At 33.7% G+C, this 22143-nt stretch overlaps 1 protein-coding gene across 1 annotated transcript in view; it reads left to right on the top strand.

The window, feature by feature from the left end:
• Positions 1–21546, top strand: part of LOC116874523 (cyclic nucleotide-binding domain-containing protein 1-like) — an 89916-nt gene extending 68370 nt beyond the window's left edge. Inside the window, exons 3-6 of the mRNA XM_032869231.1 lie at positions 7684–7821; positions 9041–9173; positions 19092–19174; positions 21331–21546. Of these exons, the coding sequence (XP_032725122.1) occupies positions 7684–7821; positions 9041–9173; positions 19092–19174; positions 21331–21546 (570 nt within the window). The remainder of the gene's footprint in view (positions 1–7683; positions 7822–9040; positions 9174–19091; positions 19175–21330) is intronic.
• The last annotated feature ends 597 nt before the right edge of the window (positions 21547–22143 follow it).

Raw genomic sequence — 22143 nt, 5'->3', positions numbered from 1 at the left:
ATTTTCAGAATAGATTAAAAAAACTCCTGTATGCTGACACACCTTATTAAAAATATACTGGAAATTGCAAAATAAAATAATGGAAAAATGGTAAACCAGAATACACTAACCCAAAGAAAGCTGGTGAAGCTCTACTAACTAGCAGGCAAAGTAGACTTTACTGCAAGAATATTATTATAGGTAAAAAGAGATATTTCATAATTAGTGTGAAATTTATATACACTAAGAATTGTTACCTCAAAATATATAAACATTGATGGAAAAAAAAGAGAGAGAGAGAGAGAAAGAGAGGGAGGGAAGGAGGGAAAGAAAGAAAGTAAAAGAAAGAAAGAAAGAAAGAGAAAGAAAAGAAAAGAAAAAAAGTAGAGGAGAGGAGAGGAAAAGAAAAGAAAGGAAAGGAAAGGAAAGGAAAGGAAAGATAAAGAAATGAAGAGAGGAAGTTAGGAAAGAAAATAAGTAAACAAGTCCATGACTATAAAGGGTAATTTTAATAAGTATCACTGAGTAACTGATAAGGGACCAGACCCCCCACAAAAAAAAGTGTCAGTGGATATATGGAAATTCGGAACAACACAGTTAACAAACTTGATCTAATAGACCTGTACTCAACATTGCAAACAACAATTGCAAAATGTATATTCCTTTTAAGTGCCCATGGAACATTTTTAAAATTGATTTGATATTAAGGCATAAACTGAGTCTCAACAAATTTCAAATGATTATGTCCTACAACCACAGTAGAATTAACCAAACATCAGATAAACTCCACATACCAAGTTTAACATTTATCTAAAAGATCAATTAATGTTTTACAACTGAACTTTTAAAACTTAAGGATATTTTATTATAATTGTACTGGTCTTAACATGTCACCAAATGATGATTATTCAACCCAGGCCCCTTTGGTGCTGAAAATCTTCCTATATTAGAGAGAAAGAAACACATTTCTTTATCCTTAAAGTTTTAAGATAGTAATATAATATTTTTGATAGAGTGCCCATACTTATGAGAGCATTGCATATTATAGAACAAACAATAGAGTACATAGTTTATTAGAAATCAGAGGGGTAACTGGATTACCCAGGGAACCTTAGAAAAGTAATAGGGATTAAACTGGGTTTTAAACTAGGTAGAATTTCAAGTCAACACTCAGTGTGTAAAGTAATTAAGACAAGTGTTTCATGTGAATGAAAGGTAGGAGGTAGGAGTGCCTTGAGAATGCTTGAAGAAACTACTCTTTTTTGAAGAAAAAAAAATTTCTTCTTCTACTTTTCTGGTCTGATATCCATCTAGACCTTTCTTGCCAAAATGCATGAGGGACATAATAGGAAGCTTTATTTAGTTGACTTTAAAGAGGACTTTATTTACCAAATCTACAAATTGACTCGAGTTGTAGGTTTTACTTAGAGACTGCATAGTTATTCATATAATCTTCAAATATCAATTCTTTTCCTACAGACTGGAAATGTCTTCCTCTTTGGCTCAGCATATGGATTTACAATGAATGTACCTAGAGAATTTAAGCAGGAAGGCCAGTCTCTCAGCCAGTGGGTTGAGTGATCCCAATCAGGCTGTCCTCACATTTAGGTTGGTTCCTGTTTCTACCTGTTAGATATCATAATATACCCCTAATATGGCCCAAATCCTCCATAAGTATATGAGAGATTATAAAATGCAGCATTTCCATATCAATTTCTTATTGTACAACATTAAATGGCTATGAAATGTACTTTCTAAATAAGTCATTTAAATCATAGGGGAATGTTGGTTTTTTTTAAAGTTGACATAGACAACTTTAAGAATCTAATGAAAGCTATAGACAATCATTCAAGGAAAAAAGAGAGATTTACAAATAACCACTAACTGGGATGAGACATTAGGAGTTCAAGAATACTCTAGAAATCCATCCTTGTCTAAGGTTATGAATCCCTGATCTAGAGAGGCTTTGTATTTTCTGTCTGCCTCTTTAGCCCCTTAGGGGGGAAAAATGATCCACAGGATTAAAAATAGTACCCTTCCTTGGTTTAAAAATAGCAATTCTAATTTTAGTTATTGATCTTGTTTAATGTGTAAATGCTTGAAAGCTAGAAGCACTGGAAAAATAAGACAGGAAGAACAAAAATTATACCTGTAAAATCTACTGTTTTTCAGAAACAGTAAAATGCTGTTTGAAACAAATCTCAATGTTTTCACTCAAAGGAAATCTTTTTTTTTTTTCAAAGATTTTTATTTATTTGACAGACAGATCACAAGGAGTAGGCAGAGAGGCAGGCAGAGAGAGATAGGAGGAGGAGGCAGGCTCCCTTCTGAGCAGAGAGCCCGATGTGAGGCTTCATCCCAGGACCTTGGGATCACAACCCGAGCGGAAGGCAGAGGCTTTAACCACGGAGCCACCCAGGTGCCCCCACTCAAAGGAAATCTTAAGGATTTACCAACTCTTACCATTCAGAAGCAAATGTTTGACTCATGTATTATTAGAGAAGTATAACCATTTTTAATCATGGGAATATGTCATTTCCAGGTGCCTGGGTGGCTCAGTTTGTTAAGTGTTTGCCTTTGGCTCAGGTCATGATTCCGGGGTCCTGGGATCAAATCCCTCATCTGGCTCCCTCCTCGGTGGGGAGCTTGCTTCTCTCTCTCTCCCCTTGCTCCCTTCGCCCCACCACCATGCATGCTCTTGCTCTGCCAAATAAATAAATAAAATCTTTAAAAAAAAAAAAAAGGAATATGTCATTTTCCAATAGAGGGCATTGTCAATTTATTTTTCATTAAAATAACATGAGAATTTAGAAGTGAGAGATATGGCTTCTTTTGTGCACTTCCAACAACCAACTTCAGCAAAATAAGATTATCTACCTATCTTTAATGAATGTTTCCCCCCAAATTGAGTAAGCTTTTCTTTCTTTTTTTTTTTTAAAGATTTTATTCATTTATTTGACACAGAGAGAGAGATCACAAGTAGGTAGAGAGACAGGCAGAGAGAGATAGGGAAGCAGGCTCCCTGCTGAGCAGAGAGCCCAACATGGGGCTTGATCCCAGGACCCTGGGATCATGACCTGAGCCGAAGGCAGAGGCTTTAACTCATTGAGCCACCCAGGTGCCCCTGAGTAAGCTTTTCTTGAATATAATTTAAATAGCTTTGTAATGTTGCCAGATTTCAAAATTTCTCTATTTATTGAAAATTTCAGAAAACACAGAGTTACAAAGTAGACAATGATAGTTACCTGCACTTTAATCATTCAAAAGTAACTATACACATCTAATATGTATCATTTAATATATTTCCTATATCAGTATAAAGATATCAAGAGGGTTAACAGGTATGGAAAATAACACAGCATGTTGTTTTGAATATGCATTTTAAATGTATTTTAAAATGTCCAAAACTTAAAATTAATACATACTCAGTGTTGTAACTGAAAGAAAAATATAAGTTTTAAGGAAAAGGTAGTAAGTCTTTTGTCATTTTAGCTCCACCTCTCCCCTGAATAGGTTGGTGCTCACACTTGCACAACTTCCTCTGAGCTCACATAAGCATATGAACAATTATATAAATGTTTACAGATTACTGTTTTTGTGACTGTTCAGTTTATAAAATTTTTCAACATATATTTTTACCTGCTATTTGTTTTTTTCATTATAAGAATTCTTACAGGATAAGATACATAGATGTCACTAATTTTCTACAGTATGTAAAAATTTAAATTTAGTTGAATACACACACGCATACACACTCTAACTGGTGGCTATTAAAGCTTCCAGTTGGGGGTTATTAAAATGTGCTGCATTAAACTTCTTATAAATATTCTTAAGAATGCATTTATTTCTATAAGGTAGATAGATTCTAGGAGATGGGTAAAACATTTTTATGGATAAAATTTTATCCATAAAAATATTTTACCCATTTTATGGATGGATAAAACATTTCATATATTCTTTATTTATTTTAGTAAATATTGCTAGATTATTTCCCATTTTAAAAGGTTTTTATATTTTCAAGTTATGCACAAAATTATTGCCCTGATCTCATAGGTTAGAGTACTTTAATATTTTCAATCTGATAGATGAATAAATATTTCTCTGTCTACTAGTAAGGTTGAGAATATTTCTTTTATGTGTGGTTTATTTAGTTGTTCTCTTCTATAAATTCTTTTTTTAAAATAATTTGGCATTTTCTCTAATTATTTGTTTTTGTTGCTCATAATTAAGTCAACTTATAGGTGTTAGATATTTTAGGGACATAGTAAATTTCATCACTTTATTTTTGTGTCATTATGTTTATTTTCTTTTGCCATCCATAAAGGTCTAATTTCTATATTATTAAATTTTCAATTTTAACTAAGAAAAGCTATATAATCTTTTTTCTTTCCTAGTTCCAAACTATAAAGATTCACTCTTAATACAATTTTTTTTTTGTCTTCTTGCTCTTCTCTTTGGAGTTACTGTTGTAAAACTATTTTAAATCTATGTTATTTTAAAGTATCACATATTAGTATGTTATTTTAAAGATAGTTTAAAAATAGCTATAAAAATTAGTTATTTTAAAAATATTATATGCTGATAAATTTTATTTACATTCACCAATTTTTTTATCAACTGTTTTGTACTCCTCTTTGGATTCAGTATTGTTCTAACTAAAATTCTCCTTTTTAAATTTGTTTCACATGATGCCAAAAATTAGCTTGATGCTTTTCTTCATTCCATATTCCTATTTTAAGTAAATATAGAATTCTAGCTTGAAACTTATTTTTTCTGAGCACTTTGAAGATGAGATAGTTATAGGACAGAATGGAAATATAAATATTAATAATTTAAATAATTCAATAATATAGTAATTCAGTTATACAACAATGTTTACATATAGACCATATGTAAAAGATATTGGAAATGTAATACTTTCCTAATAATATTAGGGAGTTTGATGATATCATTGACACATCAAGAAAGAAAGCCTTAAGAATATTAAAGTCATAAAGGACTTATGCTTTCATAATGGTTTATTAGGTAACACAAACTAAGTCTTATCCTGAAAACAATTAGAAAATCTGGAAAACTATATATAGAAAATATCTACTTGAATATACTGAGCACTAACAAGATGATGAAGGGGTACCTGGAGGAGAAAGATAAATAGAGTACACCAAACAAAATCTGAGCAGGAATACAAAATACAAATATATATCTAAGTTTTGTATATTCCTTCATTTCTAAGACTCATCTTTTCCCTCTTCTGGAAAATTTGGTGTTGTTGTCACTGACCTGATAATTACTCATCTCCCATTATTTTTAGTTCCTTCTAGAAATCCTAGTACATGTATACCGAATGCTCTCCATCTGTCTTTCATATCTCTTAAATTCTTATTTCAAATTTCTTCTATATTTTATGTTTTACTCTGAATGCTTTTCTCATGTTTTATCCATTTTGTGAATTATTTCTTACGTTTTAATTAATGTGTTAATTGAGTTTTTTAATAACTTCTTATAACTTTTTACTTATAAAAGTTTAATTTTGTTCTTTTATGAAATGCAAATGCAGTAAGATCTAATAAGTTAATTGTATATAGATTCTTTTAGATGGTTCTTTTTTTTTTTTTTTCAAGTTCTCTGTTGAGTTACCCTCATAGGAGTTTCGTCACTTGTGAAGCTTGTAAGTTTTTACTGTGATTTTGTTATTAGTAGGGATTGCTGCTTATGTGAGTTCCTTTTATCCTCAATTCATCCATAGGGTTTTAAATTTGCACTTTCTGGATCCTAGGTACTAGATGTATACCAGATTGTAGAGTAATTTTTAAGCTTTGAGTCCTGTACGATGTATAAATGTATACTCTTCACCTACAAAAGTTATAGACCTAGGATCCTGATTTTGTGACAACTCTACCCAGTTCCCTAGCTAGACTAGTGGAAGCAACAAACTAGACTTTGTTGCCTCCATTTCACAAAGAGGTGATTTTCCACGGTGCTGCCTCTTGATGGCGCACGGGAGAAGAATGAAGCACAAACAAGTCAGCTGCAGCTGCAAGGAAAGGGGAGCAGGGGTCAGTAGAAAAGACTGTCGCCCCAAACAACTCCTTGGTCTCATGTTTACTAGAAAGTGGGTAACAATCAACAAAGAAACCGGAGATAACACATTGACCATGAGTCTTGTAGATGCGTAAGAAGAAAGACAAAGTATGTCTTGTCATGTAGTACATGACCTACAGTAAGCAAGCCCAAACAAAAGGATTGTCTGACTAACTACTGGTGCTCTTCAGGGAAGGGGAGATAACAGAAAAATGAAGCAGGTGGCATTGGGCAGGCCCTGAGTGAGCCAGGCATCCCCAGCTGCTCGGCTTCAAGGTCGTATATCATCTTCTCCCCCAGAGGCCTATTGCCGGTACATGTTTTTCTTAAGGCTATATCTAAGCATGCTTCATAACTAGTGTATTTTGTCATAGGTTATATTTTAAGCAGTACTTTGTTCTTGCGGACAGTTACACAAGGTCTTAGGCTTTAGGTAAGAGGGCTCAATTCCAGTTCCTTGCTTTGTGTGGTCCTGGGTCTCATTTCCTATTCCTACATGTATGACAAATCCCAGAGCTCCACCCTTTAGGCCTTTATCCTAGTTTGATATCACTGTGAACCACTTCAGCTTCATCAGTGTCTGTTTAAAATTCCTCTTTAATTCTGAACTTGCAGATTCAAGCTCAGCTATCCATTCAACTCCAAAGAAAACAATTCAGCCTTTCTATGGATTTGAAATGGAAGAGTGGATGTCCTCTCATATTATCTTAGGCATATAGACCTGATGTTTTTCCTAAGAAGCTTCTCAATTTCATAGATATAGATTATCTATGCTATATATTTTTCCCCAGGCAAACATGAATACAGGTCTCTTTGTAGCTATATATATATATATATATATATATTATATGGTAATAATTTACAATACATATCCTAGTGCAAAATTTGGAGGATGCTAAATATTTATCCTTTACATATAAAATTAGAAGACACTATGTGTGAATATGAGTGTGTATAAATATATACACTTATAATTTATATACTGCATAACAATATATTCATTTCATTATTACTACTAACGTATGAGGGTAATAAAATAAACAGAAGACCAAGTATGTAAGTGTACTTTTTTCTTCACTCTTTCAACAAATATTTATTGAATGTTTACTATGTTCCAAGCATTATTCTAGGTAATTAAAATGAATCAGGAGATAAAACAGAAGATCTATTCTTTTTTTTTTTAAGGTTTTATTTATTTATCTGACACAGAGAGAGATCACTAGTAGGCAGAGAAGCAGGCAGAGAGAGCGGGGGAGCAGGCCCCCTGCTGAGCAGACAGCCCAACGTGGGGCTTGATCCAGGACCCTGAGACTGTGACCTGAGCCGAAGGCAGGGGTTTAACCCACTGAGCCACCCAGGTGCCCCCAGAAGATCTATTCTTATAAGTTATTTCTTTCATTCTAGTGAAAAAATGGAAACTTTTTTCTTGCCTTGGGAAGGTAACATTGGGTAGAAGTATGACATCCATGCAAAACTGTTTAGATCTCCTTCTTTCACAGACTTGGAGTTTGATCTGCCATCATCTCTTTTCCAGACTCTTCTAGATTGTTTCTTTCATCATCACTAGTATTTTTATGTTGATGAGTGATAATGAAGTTTAAGCTACTTCTGTATTTTTTACAGCTTCGACAATGGAGTACCTTTGGAACCCTAGAAGTTGAAGCTCAGACTGAATCACAAACAAAGGAGTACTCAGTGATCACAGAAGAAGATTGTGAAATTCTTAAAATCTCTGCAAAGAATTATGCAAGGTTTAAATCGGTATGACCATATCTAATACACACACACACACAATATGTGTGTAAACTCAAGCTAAGTTTTGCCTTTAGACAGAAGATGTCCATATCTTTTTAATGTTTTAATATACTTAACTTGGAGACAAAAATATGGCTTATTTGATGAACATTATTTAAGCTTATGATGATGATAGGTAGTTGGAGTGGAAAGAAAGGTCTCTATGGGTATATTTTATGTATATTTTTAGCACTTTGGGTTTTACATGAATTTCAAATCCCTTCATTTATACATTCATTTATTCAGATATTTATCAACAAACATATGTTTTGGGTGTCAACAGCTTGTCACGTGTTAGGGATACCAGACAAACATACAGAGAGATCTCTAAATCTGTACAGTCCACCTGAGGAAAAAGAAATACTTGGGAGTGGCTGACATGCTATTTCATTGTTCTAATAGATATTAAAAACCCAGAGTTGGATGAATAGGTGATCACAACTTAATTCTGGCCCCCCAATGCTGCTACATTAAGATAACTTATTTACTTCAAGTTTACCAATTTAGTCTCCTTTAATCAACTCCAAAATTTTCCCTTTTTTTGATTTCTCCTTTCTTAGTGACAGAGAAAGTTTTTTTTATAAATGACTGCATTGAAAGGCCCCCATTGTCCTACTCTGCCAGCTTTTCTGATAGGATCTAAGTCTGGTGCAGGGGCAACAGAGCACTGGTATCAGCTACGGTTATGTGCTCAGGTTAGAGGGAGATGAAGAGACATCCATCTTTTAGATTTAGGTCTCTAATAGTTAGGGTTTCTTTTGATACAGTTGTCTCAGTGTCAGTGGGACAGATGACTTTCTCAGAATTCAGCTTCCTTCTAAATCCCTGGTTTCAGAGTGGCTAGCTTAAAAAAAATCATTTTGTATGTTTTATTTTCAAAATATGAGTCAAGGATTCAATATTATCAAGTACAACTTTTGAGTTTAGTCTTGACTATGACAGGATTTCTTAAAAATGCTAAAAGCACTTATGGAAGTCTAAAAATATTATGAAAGGGGGAAAATACAATTTCAGTAGCAAATCTGAAGATTAAAATTTCAATATGGTTATGTGATCATAGAATGATGCTCCTACAAAATTCAAATGTAATTTATACAATTTACACTCGTATAACTTTTATTTTTCTGTTACTGCCATTTATCTATCTACTGTACATTTTCCCTTATTTTTTAATAACCTTTTTCAGGAAAAAATAAAACTCGAAAATAAAGAAAAGGTGAAATTAATTTGTAAATGTCCATATTATGAAGAGTGGCCCACTTTATCCATACGTGAGCTAGTTGCACTCATTAAATGGAAAAAATTTCCTCCAGGTCATGGTGAGTTTAATGCAATTTTGGATCATTTTCGTTACATAACATATTATTGGAATTAGTAATTTTTCATGGTTTTAAAGTTTTATATAATATATCTTCATATGAGTGTTTCTCTAACTTCTTAATGTAGTCTTTTAATTGGACATTTAGATTATTGCCTGTTTTTTATTAAAAAATCATTATGTATTGGCTTGAAGAGTGATCTCAGAACTTGCCTTACTTTCATATCCCTCTGTATTTCCTCATGGCCCTGCCGTTCTTGCCCTATCCAGTCAATGTAAGGACAAAAGTAGAAATGCAGTGAGAAGTTTTATTCATTTTTCCTGTTCTCCTGATTGAACACCTACTTAAGGAGCAAATTTGCTTCTCTGTACTTGCACTACACATTATCAGTGGAAAATATAGAGAAAAGGTGAGGCTGAGAGAAGGAATAGCAACAGTGAAGCCGCCAACATTTCCAGTATTTGGCATGGCAGGGATGTGTGGATTTCCTGCTAACATGTACAGAAAAAGTGTAGGTGGCATTAAGTCATTTTGTATAATTGTTTCTATCTATGAAAGCCTATTAAATGAGAGATGTCAGCTGATATGGACTGAATGTTTGTGTCCCACAAAATCCATTTATTGAAGCCCTAATCCCCAATATGATGCTATTTAGAGGTGGGACCTTTGAGAGGTGATTAAGTCACTAAAGGAGAGCCCGCATGAAAGGGATTAGTCTCTTTATATAAGAAGAGACATGAGAGATGATCTCTCTCTCAGCCATAAAGGGATAGAAGGAGGCAGCTTTCTGCAATTAAGAAAGAGGGATCTTACTGGACACTGAATCTGCTGGCACCTTGATCTTCAACTTCCCAGCATCCCAAACTGTGAGAAATAAATGCTTTTTGTCTGGGCCATCCAAGCTTTGATATTTGTTATGGCAGCCCAAACTGACTAAGACACTGACACAAGAGGAATTGTGGTAGGTGGGTCAGAGCAGCTTTAGATCTCCTTCTAGTAAGAATCCCTACTGCCCTACAAGAGATAGTCACAAATAACAGAGAGAGGTTTGCAGCCTTGCCTGGCTTTTCTCTTAGTTGGACAGTGGATTATAATAGAAGATATAATGTTCAAGAGAAATACTTCCATTTCAAGGCTACAGAGCCATAAATGTAGTAAGGGATATGTTGCCAGGAGGAGAAAATTTCTGAATTAAATTTAAAATTAAAATGCTAAAAAGGATGAGTTGAGTTGCAAATTCCATAATGTGACTGTTAATAAAAATATGGTGGAGTTAAGAAAAATCTGGCTAAGATATCCTTTGAGGGAGTCACTGTGTAATAGAAAGGTGAGGTGTAGCATAGAACCAATGCAGAAGGTTCTTTTATTAGAAGAAAAGTAAGTATCACTAGAGACGAGGTTATGCTTCAAAAACCAAGATTCTCTAATAAACTTGTTAAATTTGTTGAGATTATACTCGTTTACAGAATTTGTTCCAAATTTCTTTCCTGTGCTTATTTTTATATTTTATTTATCACTTTTTGAAAATAGTGTTTAACCCATAGTTAGCCAAATATATATTTTTTTCTTGCTTGCAAAAATTGAATTTTAGATGTATTTTTGTTTATGAGACATTTTTTTCCAATGTGTTATTAATGCCACTTTTGGCCAACAGTATATTTAAGAAAGCAATTCCCTAACTTGGGAAAAATTAGGAATTGGACATTTCTAAAGTCTGCATATTTATTGCATAGAAACTTTTTTTTTAAAGATTTTATTTATTTATTTATTTGACAGGCAGAGATCACAAGGAGGGGGAGAGGCAGGCAGAGAGAGAGGAGGAAGCAGGCTCCCTGCTGAGCAGAGGGCCCGATGTGGGGCTCAATCCCAGGACCCTGGGATCATGACCTGAGCCGAAGGCAGAGGCTTTAACCCACTGAGCCACCCAGGTGCCCCTGTATGGAAACTTTTTTTTTAATATGGGTGTTTTGATTTATCATTGGTTCCTCTTTTTGTATCAGATATGTCACATTTTGGTCCATGCCTCATTTCCAGGGCTATTTTGTATAACAAACAATGTCTCAGTCTTACCTATCTGTAAGGACATTAATATTTTTAGGTGATTAAAAAGGAGGAAAAAGAGACACCTGTATGGCTCAGTCAGTTAAGCATCAGACTCTTGATTTCAGCTGAGGTTATGATCTCAGGGTCATGAGATTGAGCCCCACGGTGAGCTCCATGCTCAGCCTAGAGTCTGGTGGTTCCTCTCCCTCTGATCCTCCCCCTGCATATGCTGTCTGTCTCGCTCCTTCTCTCTCTCAAATAAATAAAATATAATTTAAAAATAAATAAAATAAAAAGGAGAAAAGAAACTATAACAAGATATTTTCAATTATGTACGTGAGACAGAAGAATATGGAATTTTAAAAAGGGGAATAATTATGAGCTTTTAATGTCTTTGATTACTAATGATGACTAATATGTGCCTCACTCTAAAATATCAAAAAATATTTAAATTTATCATCAGAATTAAAGTAGTTTCTTAGGCTAATGCTGGGTTCAAGTTCTTTTTACAAATGTCTTTAAAAATAATGGTGGAATCCATCTATTGTATTGGACAGTTTGTGATTATATTGAATAAGTCAAAAGTAGCATCATTTTCTGACTGATTCCCAAATAAAAATATGTAGTGGTTACATTTATACAGTTTTAAAAATCATTTGTCCTCCTTAGAGAAGAATGACAATTATAATAAATGATCTTTAAAGCCTCTTTCAGCTGTGAAATACTGTGGTTCTTATAAATAAACATACGTAGGTGAAGAATAAGTTCTGTCAACCTAATCAAATTTTCTTATATGGCAGTGACAAACATGATATATCAAAGAGAAGCATTAGATGTAATACTTTTGGACTTTACTCAAGATTTATTTTGAATTTTTATCAGAAAGTGTAAAAACTCTAGCTCAAATTATACTTTTATTATCTTGGTTTAAAATTAGCACTAGTATGATTTCCAAAGCATAATTATGTGTGTTTTGATCTTCTTTTAGGGTTGTGTATTGGATGAAGTTTCAGAGAGATTTAGTTAATTACTCAAAAGCTTGATAGAATTTAGGATTAATCCTTGGCAATCTATGAAATAAGTAAGGCTTATTTCTGGCTCTATTTCCTTTGTTAACTTCCTAAGTCGTCTTACTTTTGCTTCACTTGCCAAAGGATCCTCACTATAATAGATGTGTACAATGCTACTGGTAATTTGGGCATGTACAGCTCCTATCACCCTAATTAAACTCTTCCCAGGTGTTATTTTTTTCAAAGTATGACTTGCTGGAAAAAGACAACCAGCTTATCTCACTAATCAGCTTGTTTCTGTGGTTATTGTATATAAGAAAAAAAATGTTAACTTGGTAGCAGTGAACTATTTATGTATATCTTATTATTATCCTGCATACATCATTATGCTCCATTTTTTCCGGGCATATGATGTAGCAAACAATAACTAGAGATACTTTAGAAAAGTAGTAACCAATTTAGTTCTGAAAGATAAAATGGCTAATATAATAATAGTAAAAAAAAATCTTCCTGGATAGTTAAGAATAAGTTTAGTTTTGTAAGAAACTACAAGTTGTCTTCTAAAGTGGTTGTACTATTTTGCATTTCCATTGTCAGTGAGAGTTCCTATTACTCCACATCCATGTCAGCATTTAGTGTTGTCAGTGTTCTGGATTTTGGCCACTCAAGTAGATTTATAGTGGTATTTCACTGTTGTTTTAATTTGCCCTTCCTTGAAAACATTTGAGTGAAGCATCTGTTCACATGTTTATTTCTAATCTATACATGTTTTTGTTGAGGTGTCTATTTGGATCAGGGCCCATTTTTTAACCCACTGAACCACCCAGGTGCCCCTCGGGGCCCAGATATTTTGTTATTCTTAAGAGTTTTTGTATATTTTGGATAACAGTTTGTTTTTTTTTTTTTCCCTCAGATATGTGCTTTGCAAATATTTTCTCCCAATCTGTGCTTTGTCTTCTCATTCTCTCGACATTTTTCTTGATTGGTGGACATGGGGTACTTTGTAAATAGAACTACTATAAATAGGCTTTAGTAATATGGTTATAAGGTGTAGGGGAAGAAATGTTTTATAGTCTTGTCATTAGGACTCAGTCTTTTAGTGGGCTTATGTCTCTGGAATGGGAGTTTCACTTATACTTCTTAGTTCTCTCCACTCACCCCTACCCCCACATTAGATAGAACAGAATGGTGTAGAGTGGACTGATGTTAGTTAGGTACGTCCCTTCTCTAGTTCAGTTAGGTTCTGATAAAATCCCACTAGGGGGGCGCCTGTGTGGCTCAGTGGGTTAAAGCCTCTGCCTTCAGCTCAGGTCATGATCTCAGGGTCCTGGGATCGAGTCCCACATCGGGCTCTCTGCTCGGCAGGGAGCCTGCTTCCTCCTCTCTGCCTACATCTGATCTGTCTCTGTCAAGGAAATAAATAAAATCTTAAAAAAAAAAAAATCCTACTAGATTAGGCTCTGGTTAACTAGTTTTCCCCAAGGGCAGGTCTTGTTAAACACAGAGTGCCTTGCCTATTTCATTCCAGAAGCTTAAGGAATTTTACTCTAATATATACTGTAGGAACCTAACAGAGACCCAGAAGGTAAAACTCACAAAAGCGTGGGATTTCCTGAATCCTGTGTCTCCTTGGAATTTCAAACTCAGATTTGGCCACAGTGAACCTTCAGTAATTTGTCAAGTACAGTTTTGATTTTTCTACCCCAGCACTGGTTCCTGAGGAGATTTCTGTTCTGGCAAGTTGCGATTGTTTGTATTTACTTATTAGTTGCTCCAGTTTGTGGGGCAGAAGTTTTTCCTTTGATCTCACTCCTCTTAGAAGTTAAAAATTCTTTATTTTTTAGGTTTTTTGTTTGTTTTGTTTTGTTTGTTTGTTTTTAGCTCTTTACTTATTATTAGAGTGAAGTAATGACTCCCGAGTTCCTTGGAAGCTGGATCAGAAAAACTGATTTTTCACTGTATTTATTATTTCCTTTATGTTTGTTCCAGAGCTAACTATATACATCACAACTTACCAGAATCTACTTCAGATTTTGACTAACAATTCCAGTTAGATATAGAAATATTACTATATATAACTCTGTTTTCATTCTTCATATGCTATTATCATATACATATTACATCTATATATGTTCAAACTGAACGATAAATTGCTATTATTTTATATGATTTTACATCTTTTAAAGGAACTGTGAAAAGGGAGGAAAAGTATATGTTTATAATGTTAAATGACTTATTTACCATTTCTAGCTATCTTCACTTATTTCTGTGGATTTGAAGTATCACCTGATATCCTTTCCTTAGTCCAGTATTAGTTTACTCCAGTTTACCATCTTGTGCTGTTATTGGCAAATATATATACACTCATATATAATAGATCCCAAACCAGGATTATGTACTTAAAATCACTCTCTAAGTCATTTAAAAGAAGAAAGGAGAAGAAATATGCACATAACACTGATCTCTATAATTACATATTTACCTTTAGAAGTACTCTTTAATTTTCTAGCAGAATTGAATTACTGTTTGGTGTTCCTTGCTTTAGGTCTGAAGAAGTTCCCTTATTATTTGTGATAACAACAGATAATCTCAGGTTTTATTTAACTGGGAATGTTTCTCTTTTTTAAAAGATACCTTTGTTGGTAGTGTTGTTGTTGTTGTTGTTGTTGTTTTTTGACACACTTTGAAGACATTATTCCACTGTCTTCTGGTTTCAAATTGTTTCTGTTGAGAAGTGAGGTCTTCATCTTATTGTGGTTCACTCTAATTGATGAGTCATTTTTCTCTTGTTGCTTTTGAGATTTTCTCCTTGTCTTTGACTTGTATCATTTTTACTATAATGTGTCTTCCACTTATTTCATCTTACCTAGTTCCAGAAACCATGTTAACTTTTTCTCTCCTGTCTTCTCTCCTGTCTTCCCCACCTTCCTTTCTCTCAGCTACACTATATCCTATACACTTTAGTATACTGACTGGTACTAAAATAAAATTTTATCTCATCATTCATCATTTATCATATCATTCATCAAAATTTATCTTATCATTCATCTCCTTAATAATATTCTTTCTTCCCATTGTTATTAGATTAAAATACAAAATCCTTAATATAGTTTAAAAGGCCAGTTGCATCTGGGCCTTGCCTGTGTCTCCGTTTTATATTGAATCATCCTTTTTTCTGTTCATGTTTCAATTTTCCTTGAAAATTCTGGATTTTTATGACTTCTAGTGGCTCCTTCCCCTCAAGATCTTTATATATGCTGTTTCCACTTTTTTGAGAATATATTTTCTCTATATGAGGGAATTTATTCACTAAATAAACCTTTGTATATTTGAACACACTTTTGTTGTTAAATCTCAAAACAAAATTTGTTGTTTTATTGTCTTTGAGTAGAAATTTAAGAGAATTATATGATTTCAATCAGTCAACAATGAAGAATGCTGGGGGTGGATCACAGTGTTTTAAACTAAGGATAATAAAAGCTAACCTTAACTTGAGATGATATCAAATAAAACAAGCATTAGCATGGTAGTTACATTAACACCAGTTAAAGGCAGTTGAAAGAATGTTCTCCTCAAGAAATCACCAGGACCAAAAATTTGTAGAATCTGTCAATTAATCATTTGTATTTTTAGTCATTATTTTCAAATTTGTGAACTATATATGCAGCCAACTTTCTAAAACATAAGGCATGGAATGATTATATAGTTCAGTGATAAATATAGTTCAAGTATAATCTCCTTTATACTTTTTATATTTGTCATCGTATACACTATTTTTATAAATATCTCTGTAAGAAATATTTTCTTAGTATGATAGATACTGCAGATTATATTTGCTCAATACCCCTCTCAAACATCTTTAACCTGCCTTCTTCCATTGTAGAGGCTAGAAAAGCTAAAGACTACATCTCCTAGAATCTTTTTTGAAAAGACATAATTTTGATTATGGCCTGAATTCTTTCCAACAAACACAATGTTTGGAAGAAGTCAGGGAGCAACTCTTTACAGGCATGGTGATGAGGATGGTGGTTCTGATTTCCCCCCTAGCATTATGAGCGATGTGCAGGAGAGAGGCTTCTTTTAGAAGAGCTCTATATTGTGGGTGGACCTTTCCATTGGCTTTTTTCTTAAATTGTAGCATTGAAACCTAATTTCATGGTCCTCCTAGAACTTGCTAATACCTTCTAATAATTTTTTTTCTATTTAAACTTAGATAGAGTCTATGTTATATACTTAGAAACCAAAAATAGTACTTTAATTATCCATTCTACCAAAGTTGATCTCTTTTGTAAGTGCTTTTAAAGAATTTCTTCATTTGGCTTTAATCATTAATATTTTTATTGAATACCTATTATGTACAAAACATTGTATTAGTTGCTTTTGTGAATATTAAAAGAAATGCATTCTAAAATTACATAAAATCAAATATTTGAGTAGCTACAATGCATTCAATACTATGTAGGGTAGTTTGGATTTATTTCAGGAGATTCAATAATTATAAAAAATAATGACTGATTTTAAATTAATGAGATGGGTCACAAATATCTTGCATTAAAATAATTTTTGGTAACTCATAGACATATATATTATTTATCATGATAATTGTTAAATTACTATTTTCAACAGATACAATAAATATTAAATGGAAGAAAGGATTTTTTTGGATATAGTTGGACAGAGAGTAGGAAAGATAATTCTAGGAGAGAAAGGAAAAATAACATGAGCCAGTATATGCCTTGCATATGATTCACAAGAGTGGATCAAATAGCCCAACTGAGGTTAGGTGCTCAATTGTAATCATTAGGAGCTCAGTCAAAACTATAGATAGTCTGAGGCTTTTTAAATGCCATATTCATGTACTTGTACTTTATTTTATGGCTAACATGGTATCATTAAAGATTTTTTAATAGTAAAAGATACCTAGTAAAAGTTTTAGAGGAATGAATCAGGTAGAGCAATATGAATGATGGTTGAAAGGAGAGAGGCAGTAGAAAACCAGGAAAACAATTAAGAGTCCATTTTGGTAGTGCAGAGGCAAAGAGATAAAAGGCAACAGCGATACTACTAATGGCAAGAAATTAATGTGAGAAGCATTTTAATTATTCAGTGTATTGTATGGAATGGACATTTACAAATACATTTTCTCTATTCCTTAGTACCTTTGGCGTTATGCACTTGTATGGGATGCTTTGTTTCATTTTTAATTTCAACCAGAATACTTTGTTGCTGCATAGATATATGCAAATATGTGTATGTCAGCCTAAACTACAAACAGCAGGCAGGATCCTCAAGTACAAATTTAAGTAAACCTGTGCTCTCACCTACTACCTCAAAGATGGAACAAAACTATCCTAGTATTTCCCAGAGATATTTAAATGCGGACCACCCCATCCCCTCTCTCAAGTCTTTTGTCAGTATAAGCCATTATTTATAAATATTCACGAGAGAGTTTCTTTTCATCCTATTCCAGAACTCAAGCTAAACATAACTTTCTCAATAACTTGTTTGGCTGTGGGTGGATATTTATAACTCATGCTTTCATTGACAGATATTTATAATTTATGTTTTTATTATGTAGTATGTTTGTTCTTATTCTCTAATGTGTAAGAGAACACATTTTTCCTTCCCTTTCTTTTTGGTCCTTAAAACTCAAACCCTTCAGTTGTTGCCATCTGCAAATGTTCCCAAGACTACTTAAGGTCCTTACCACTTGACTTTACAGTTTCATCTTTAATTTTTATTTCCATTAAAGGATTTATGGTGATATTATCTTTAGATACAAGTTCAGATTATGTGTTTTTATTACTTTATTTTCTAAATTTATTTGTCAAGATCATTTAATTATGATCCAGTATTTCTACCTGGATCTTTCTATATTACAGTTTCTTTTGCAATTCAAGAAACTAATTTTCTCCCATGAAACTTCTGCTCCTTTTTTTTTTTAAAGCTCTTTCCTCATGATTTGTTAGTAAATCTTTTTGCTAAAAGTAATTAGTAATGAAAATGTAAAACAACTAGGTAAAATTTAGTAATTTTAACATTCTATGAAAATAGCTACTGTTACTATCATACGTAATTTAATAATTTACTTCAGAAATATTGTGGATAGAAAGATCATTAAATATAATGTTTCTGTTAGTTTTCATTATGAAATTTTGTTTCACTTCATAATTAATATAAATAATTATATAAAACATGTGGATTTGGATGCATGTACATGAGATCTCTAAAACTAAGTCAAGTTTATTAGAGTCGAAAGATCATTAAATATAATGTTTCTGTTAGTTTTCATTATGAAATTTTGTTTCACTTCATAATTAATATAAATAATTATATAAAATGTGGATTTGGATGCATGTGCATGAGATCTCTAAAACTAAGTCAAGTTTATTAGAGTCTGGATGCAAAATTCTGAAAATTTTGCCAATAGAAATAAAATGCATTACTATTAAGACCTAAACATATTTGTTGCTTGAAAATATAAGTTTGGGGAAGTTCTTATTTGTTAGACAGCACTCATGTTTGAAAAATTGCAAGTGTCTGAATGGCTCAGTCTGTTAAGCATCTACTCTTGATTTCAGCGCAGGTCAGGATCTCAGGGTTGTAAGGTTGATCTCCTCATTGGGTTCTGCACTCAGAGGGATGTCAGCTTAAGATTTTCTCTCCCTTTCCCTCTCCCCACCGTGCACTATCTCTCTTAATTTCTCTTTCTAAAATAAATAAATAAATAAATCTTTGAAAAATTGCAAACATTTGATCAGCTTGATAAATACAAATTTAAATATTGTAGTTAGATTATGCTTTTTATTATTGTGATAGGCAGAAAAAAAGGCTTCCCAAAGATATATTCACTTCCTAATTTTAGAGCCTGTGAATATTACTTTATATGGCAAAAGATATGGAAACCTTAAGGCTCTTGAGAGGAAGATCTTATCATTGATTAATCAGGTAAGCTCTATCTGCCATTTGTGTATCTTTATAAGAAGGGTCCAAGAAGGATTTCATTGAGACACAAGCAGAAGAGAAGGTGATGTGAATAGATTGGAGTGATGAGCCAGCAGGCCAGGAACGTTAAAGCATGCCAGCTAAGAAAGAGAAGAAATAGTTTCCCTACCTAGTGATTCTTTGGAGGGAGCAGGACCCTGCTGACATCTTGATTTCAGAGATCTGGACTCTATAACTACCAATAAATAAAGTTCACATTTTAAGCCACCTAGTTTGTGACAATTTGTTATGGTAACTGCTGGAAACTATAACACCTGCACTATAAAACCATTGATTTTGTTCTCAATTGATTTTGTAATTTGACAAAGATATATTAATATCCATAGAATACATCTAAACATGCTTTGTAGGAAGTATGTAGTTTCATTTTTTAACTTCAAATTTAGCCCTTTAATTATAACAACAGTATAAGAAAGGTGAACAATATCTTAAATAATTATGTAAAGTAAAAAATTTGCTCATTTAAATAATGATCCAGCTGCTAGATGGAAATTAAATTAAAATAAATTAAACATTTATTTAATTAATTCAAGCCCTTTGGAAATAGATAAGGTACAATTAAATATCTTCTAATAATAGAGCACTCATCTATTCAACTGCTTCATGAGTAAATAGAACTTTTCTTGAGCAAACCAGGCAATACTGAAGCTCTTTATAGAGCACTTTCCTCCACTTCTTTCTACTTCCCACATATGACCATTGTCTCTTTTATTTTGTTGTTATAGAAATTATAATCTTCCTTATTAAGGCAATTGAATTTTGACATTCTATCTCTTTACATTTAGAAGTAAAGTTGCATTTTCCTCCATCAAAAAAATAAAATGGCACAATTCCATTTTCTCACATTTTAAAAACCAAATATATGACATAATTTTTTTCGAAGCACACCAAATACATGGACATTTAAATCTATATAAATGTTAATTATAAATACCATTCACCTTAATCAAAGTAATTTCTAAAAATTTCAGAGTAGAACTTTAAATGCTAATTATTGAACTACACTAAAACTATTATTTATAACTGAATTGTTAAAAACAATCTTTGTTACTTGATAGTATGGATGATTTTTAACTTTCTGGTATATTGAAGATATTCCATAATAATTATTTATTTTTATACTTAACTAACTAAATAAGTATAATTGTAATTTGGCTTATAAAAACCCAGAGCAATCTGCTAAATAAAGAAGCTATCTATGATGGATCCTGTGATGCACCCATCCGGTCTTCCACCTGCAGAAAGGCAGTGATATAAGTAAGTCCAGTAAAGACTGGAGGTTTATAGGTCTCAGGCTTGGCTGGGACAGAGACCTCAGGGTGCTTCCTTATTCCTGGAGAGAAGGAAGGCAAGGCAACCCTGAGGCATGCGGCACGATCAGAGGATTGCCTAAGGTGCACAGGAAGAGACTTTTCTTCTTGGAGCATATCAGTGAGAAGTGAGATTGCCTCTTCAGGGTCAAAAGAACTAGCCAGCACCATTTCTCTCCCTGCCATTCAACATAAGCACAGAGACACTTGCTGAAGGCAGCTAACCTGTTTAGCCTGCTGTGCTCCAAATCCCATGTCCTTGTGCTCTAGCATGACTGCCTTTCTAGGTCAAACTTGCATCAATCCCAGCATGGTGAGATCCTTTCCCAGAGGACCAGCACAGGTCCCTGACACACCAGGTCCCTGAGTTTTAAAAGTCAGTAGGTTTGACTGTGATAGAAGTGTGCTGTACCACTCCAAGTAAGCAAGCAAACAACCCAGAGATAGATAGTATGAAAGCAATGATCTGAAAAATGCCTGTGATGCACAGGGGAAATTATTTGTTCTTCTGAAAGTGCTTCCCTGAGAGCAGCAAGCACAGACTCCCTTCTTCAGGAACAAAGATACTGGCTGGTGCCATTTCCCTTCCCACACCTCAGCATAAACCAACTTCGTTAAACACCACAGAGCCAACACTGTTGCCTAACCTGCTTAGACTAAGTTCTGACCCCTTGCACTCCATTGGGACTGCTTTTCTTTAGCTGGTGTCCCTAAGGACTAGTGCCATGGGTCCCTTGTCCCCAGAGACCAACAGAATTCCCTCATATGTACCACATCTACTGACCATAGGGTTCTGCAAAGGTTCAGTTCTGTGGAAATAGCATCAGTTCTCTTTTAACAAATCCTGCACACCTAATTAAAACTTGCCACATTCTGGCCAAGGTCCAAACACTGCCCACTGCAGACAAGGAGAAACTGCAGATGACTGACCTGAGGGATAAAGCAGCCAGAACACAGCAGCAGAGTGCAGAGAGCACACGCCATAGATACTTCCTGAAGCACTAGGCCCTGGGCACTATATAATCTCTTCTTCATAAAGCTGTTACTCTCAGGAGCAGGAAACATAACAGGTTTTTCTACCACACAGAAGACAGAGAGAGACCTAGACAAAATGCAAGATGAATTCATCCCAAAAGAAAGAACAAGAAAAGGCAATGGCCAGAGATCTAATTGAAACAGATATAATAAAGATGCCTGATACAGAATTTAAAGCAATAGTGATAAGGACACTAGCTGTGCTTGAGAAGAGCATGGAAGACATCAGGGAAAACTTTACTGCAGACATTAAAGAGCTAAAAAACAATCAGGCCAAAATGAAAAATGCAATAACTGTGATTCAAAACCAACTAGATGTAATGACCACAAGAATAGAATAAAGAGAGGAATGAATAAGTGGTATAGAAGAGAGAATTATGGAAAATAATGAAGTTGAACAAAAGAGAGAAAGAAGAATGATGGATCACAAGAGTAGACTTAGGGTACTCAGTGACTTCATCAAACATAATAACATTCATATCATCTGAGTTCTAGAGAAGAGAGAAAAGGGAGCAGAAGTTTTATTTGAGGAAATAATAGCTGAAAACCTTCCTAATCTGGGGAAGG

The sequence above is a fragment of the Lontra canadensis genome, unplaced genomic scaffold (assembly GCF_010015895.1).
Source record: "Lontra canadensis isolate GAN:19392208 unplaced genomic scaffold, GSC_riverotter_1.0 scaffold37, whole genome shotgun sequence".
NCBI lineage: Eukaryota > Metazoa > Chordata > Mammalia > Carnivora > Mustelidae > Lontra > Lontra canadensis.
Note: the sequence above shows the minus strand (reverse complement) of the source record. Positions and strands in the feature narration are given on the sequence as shown.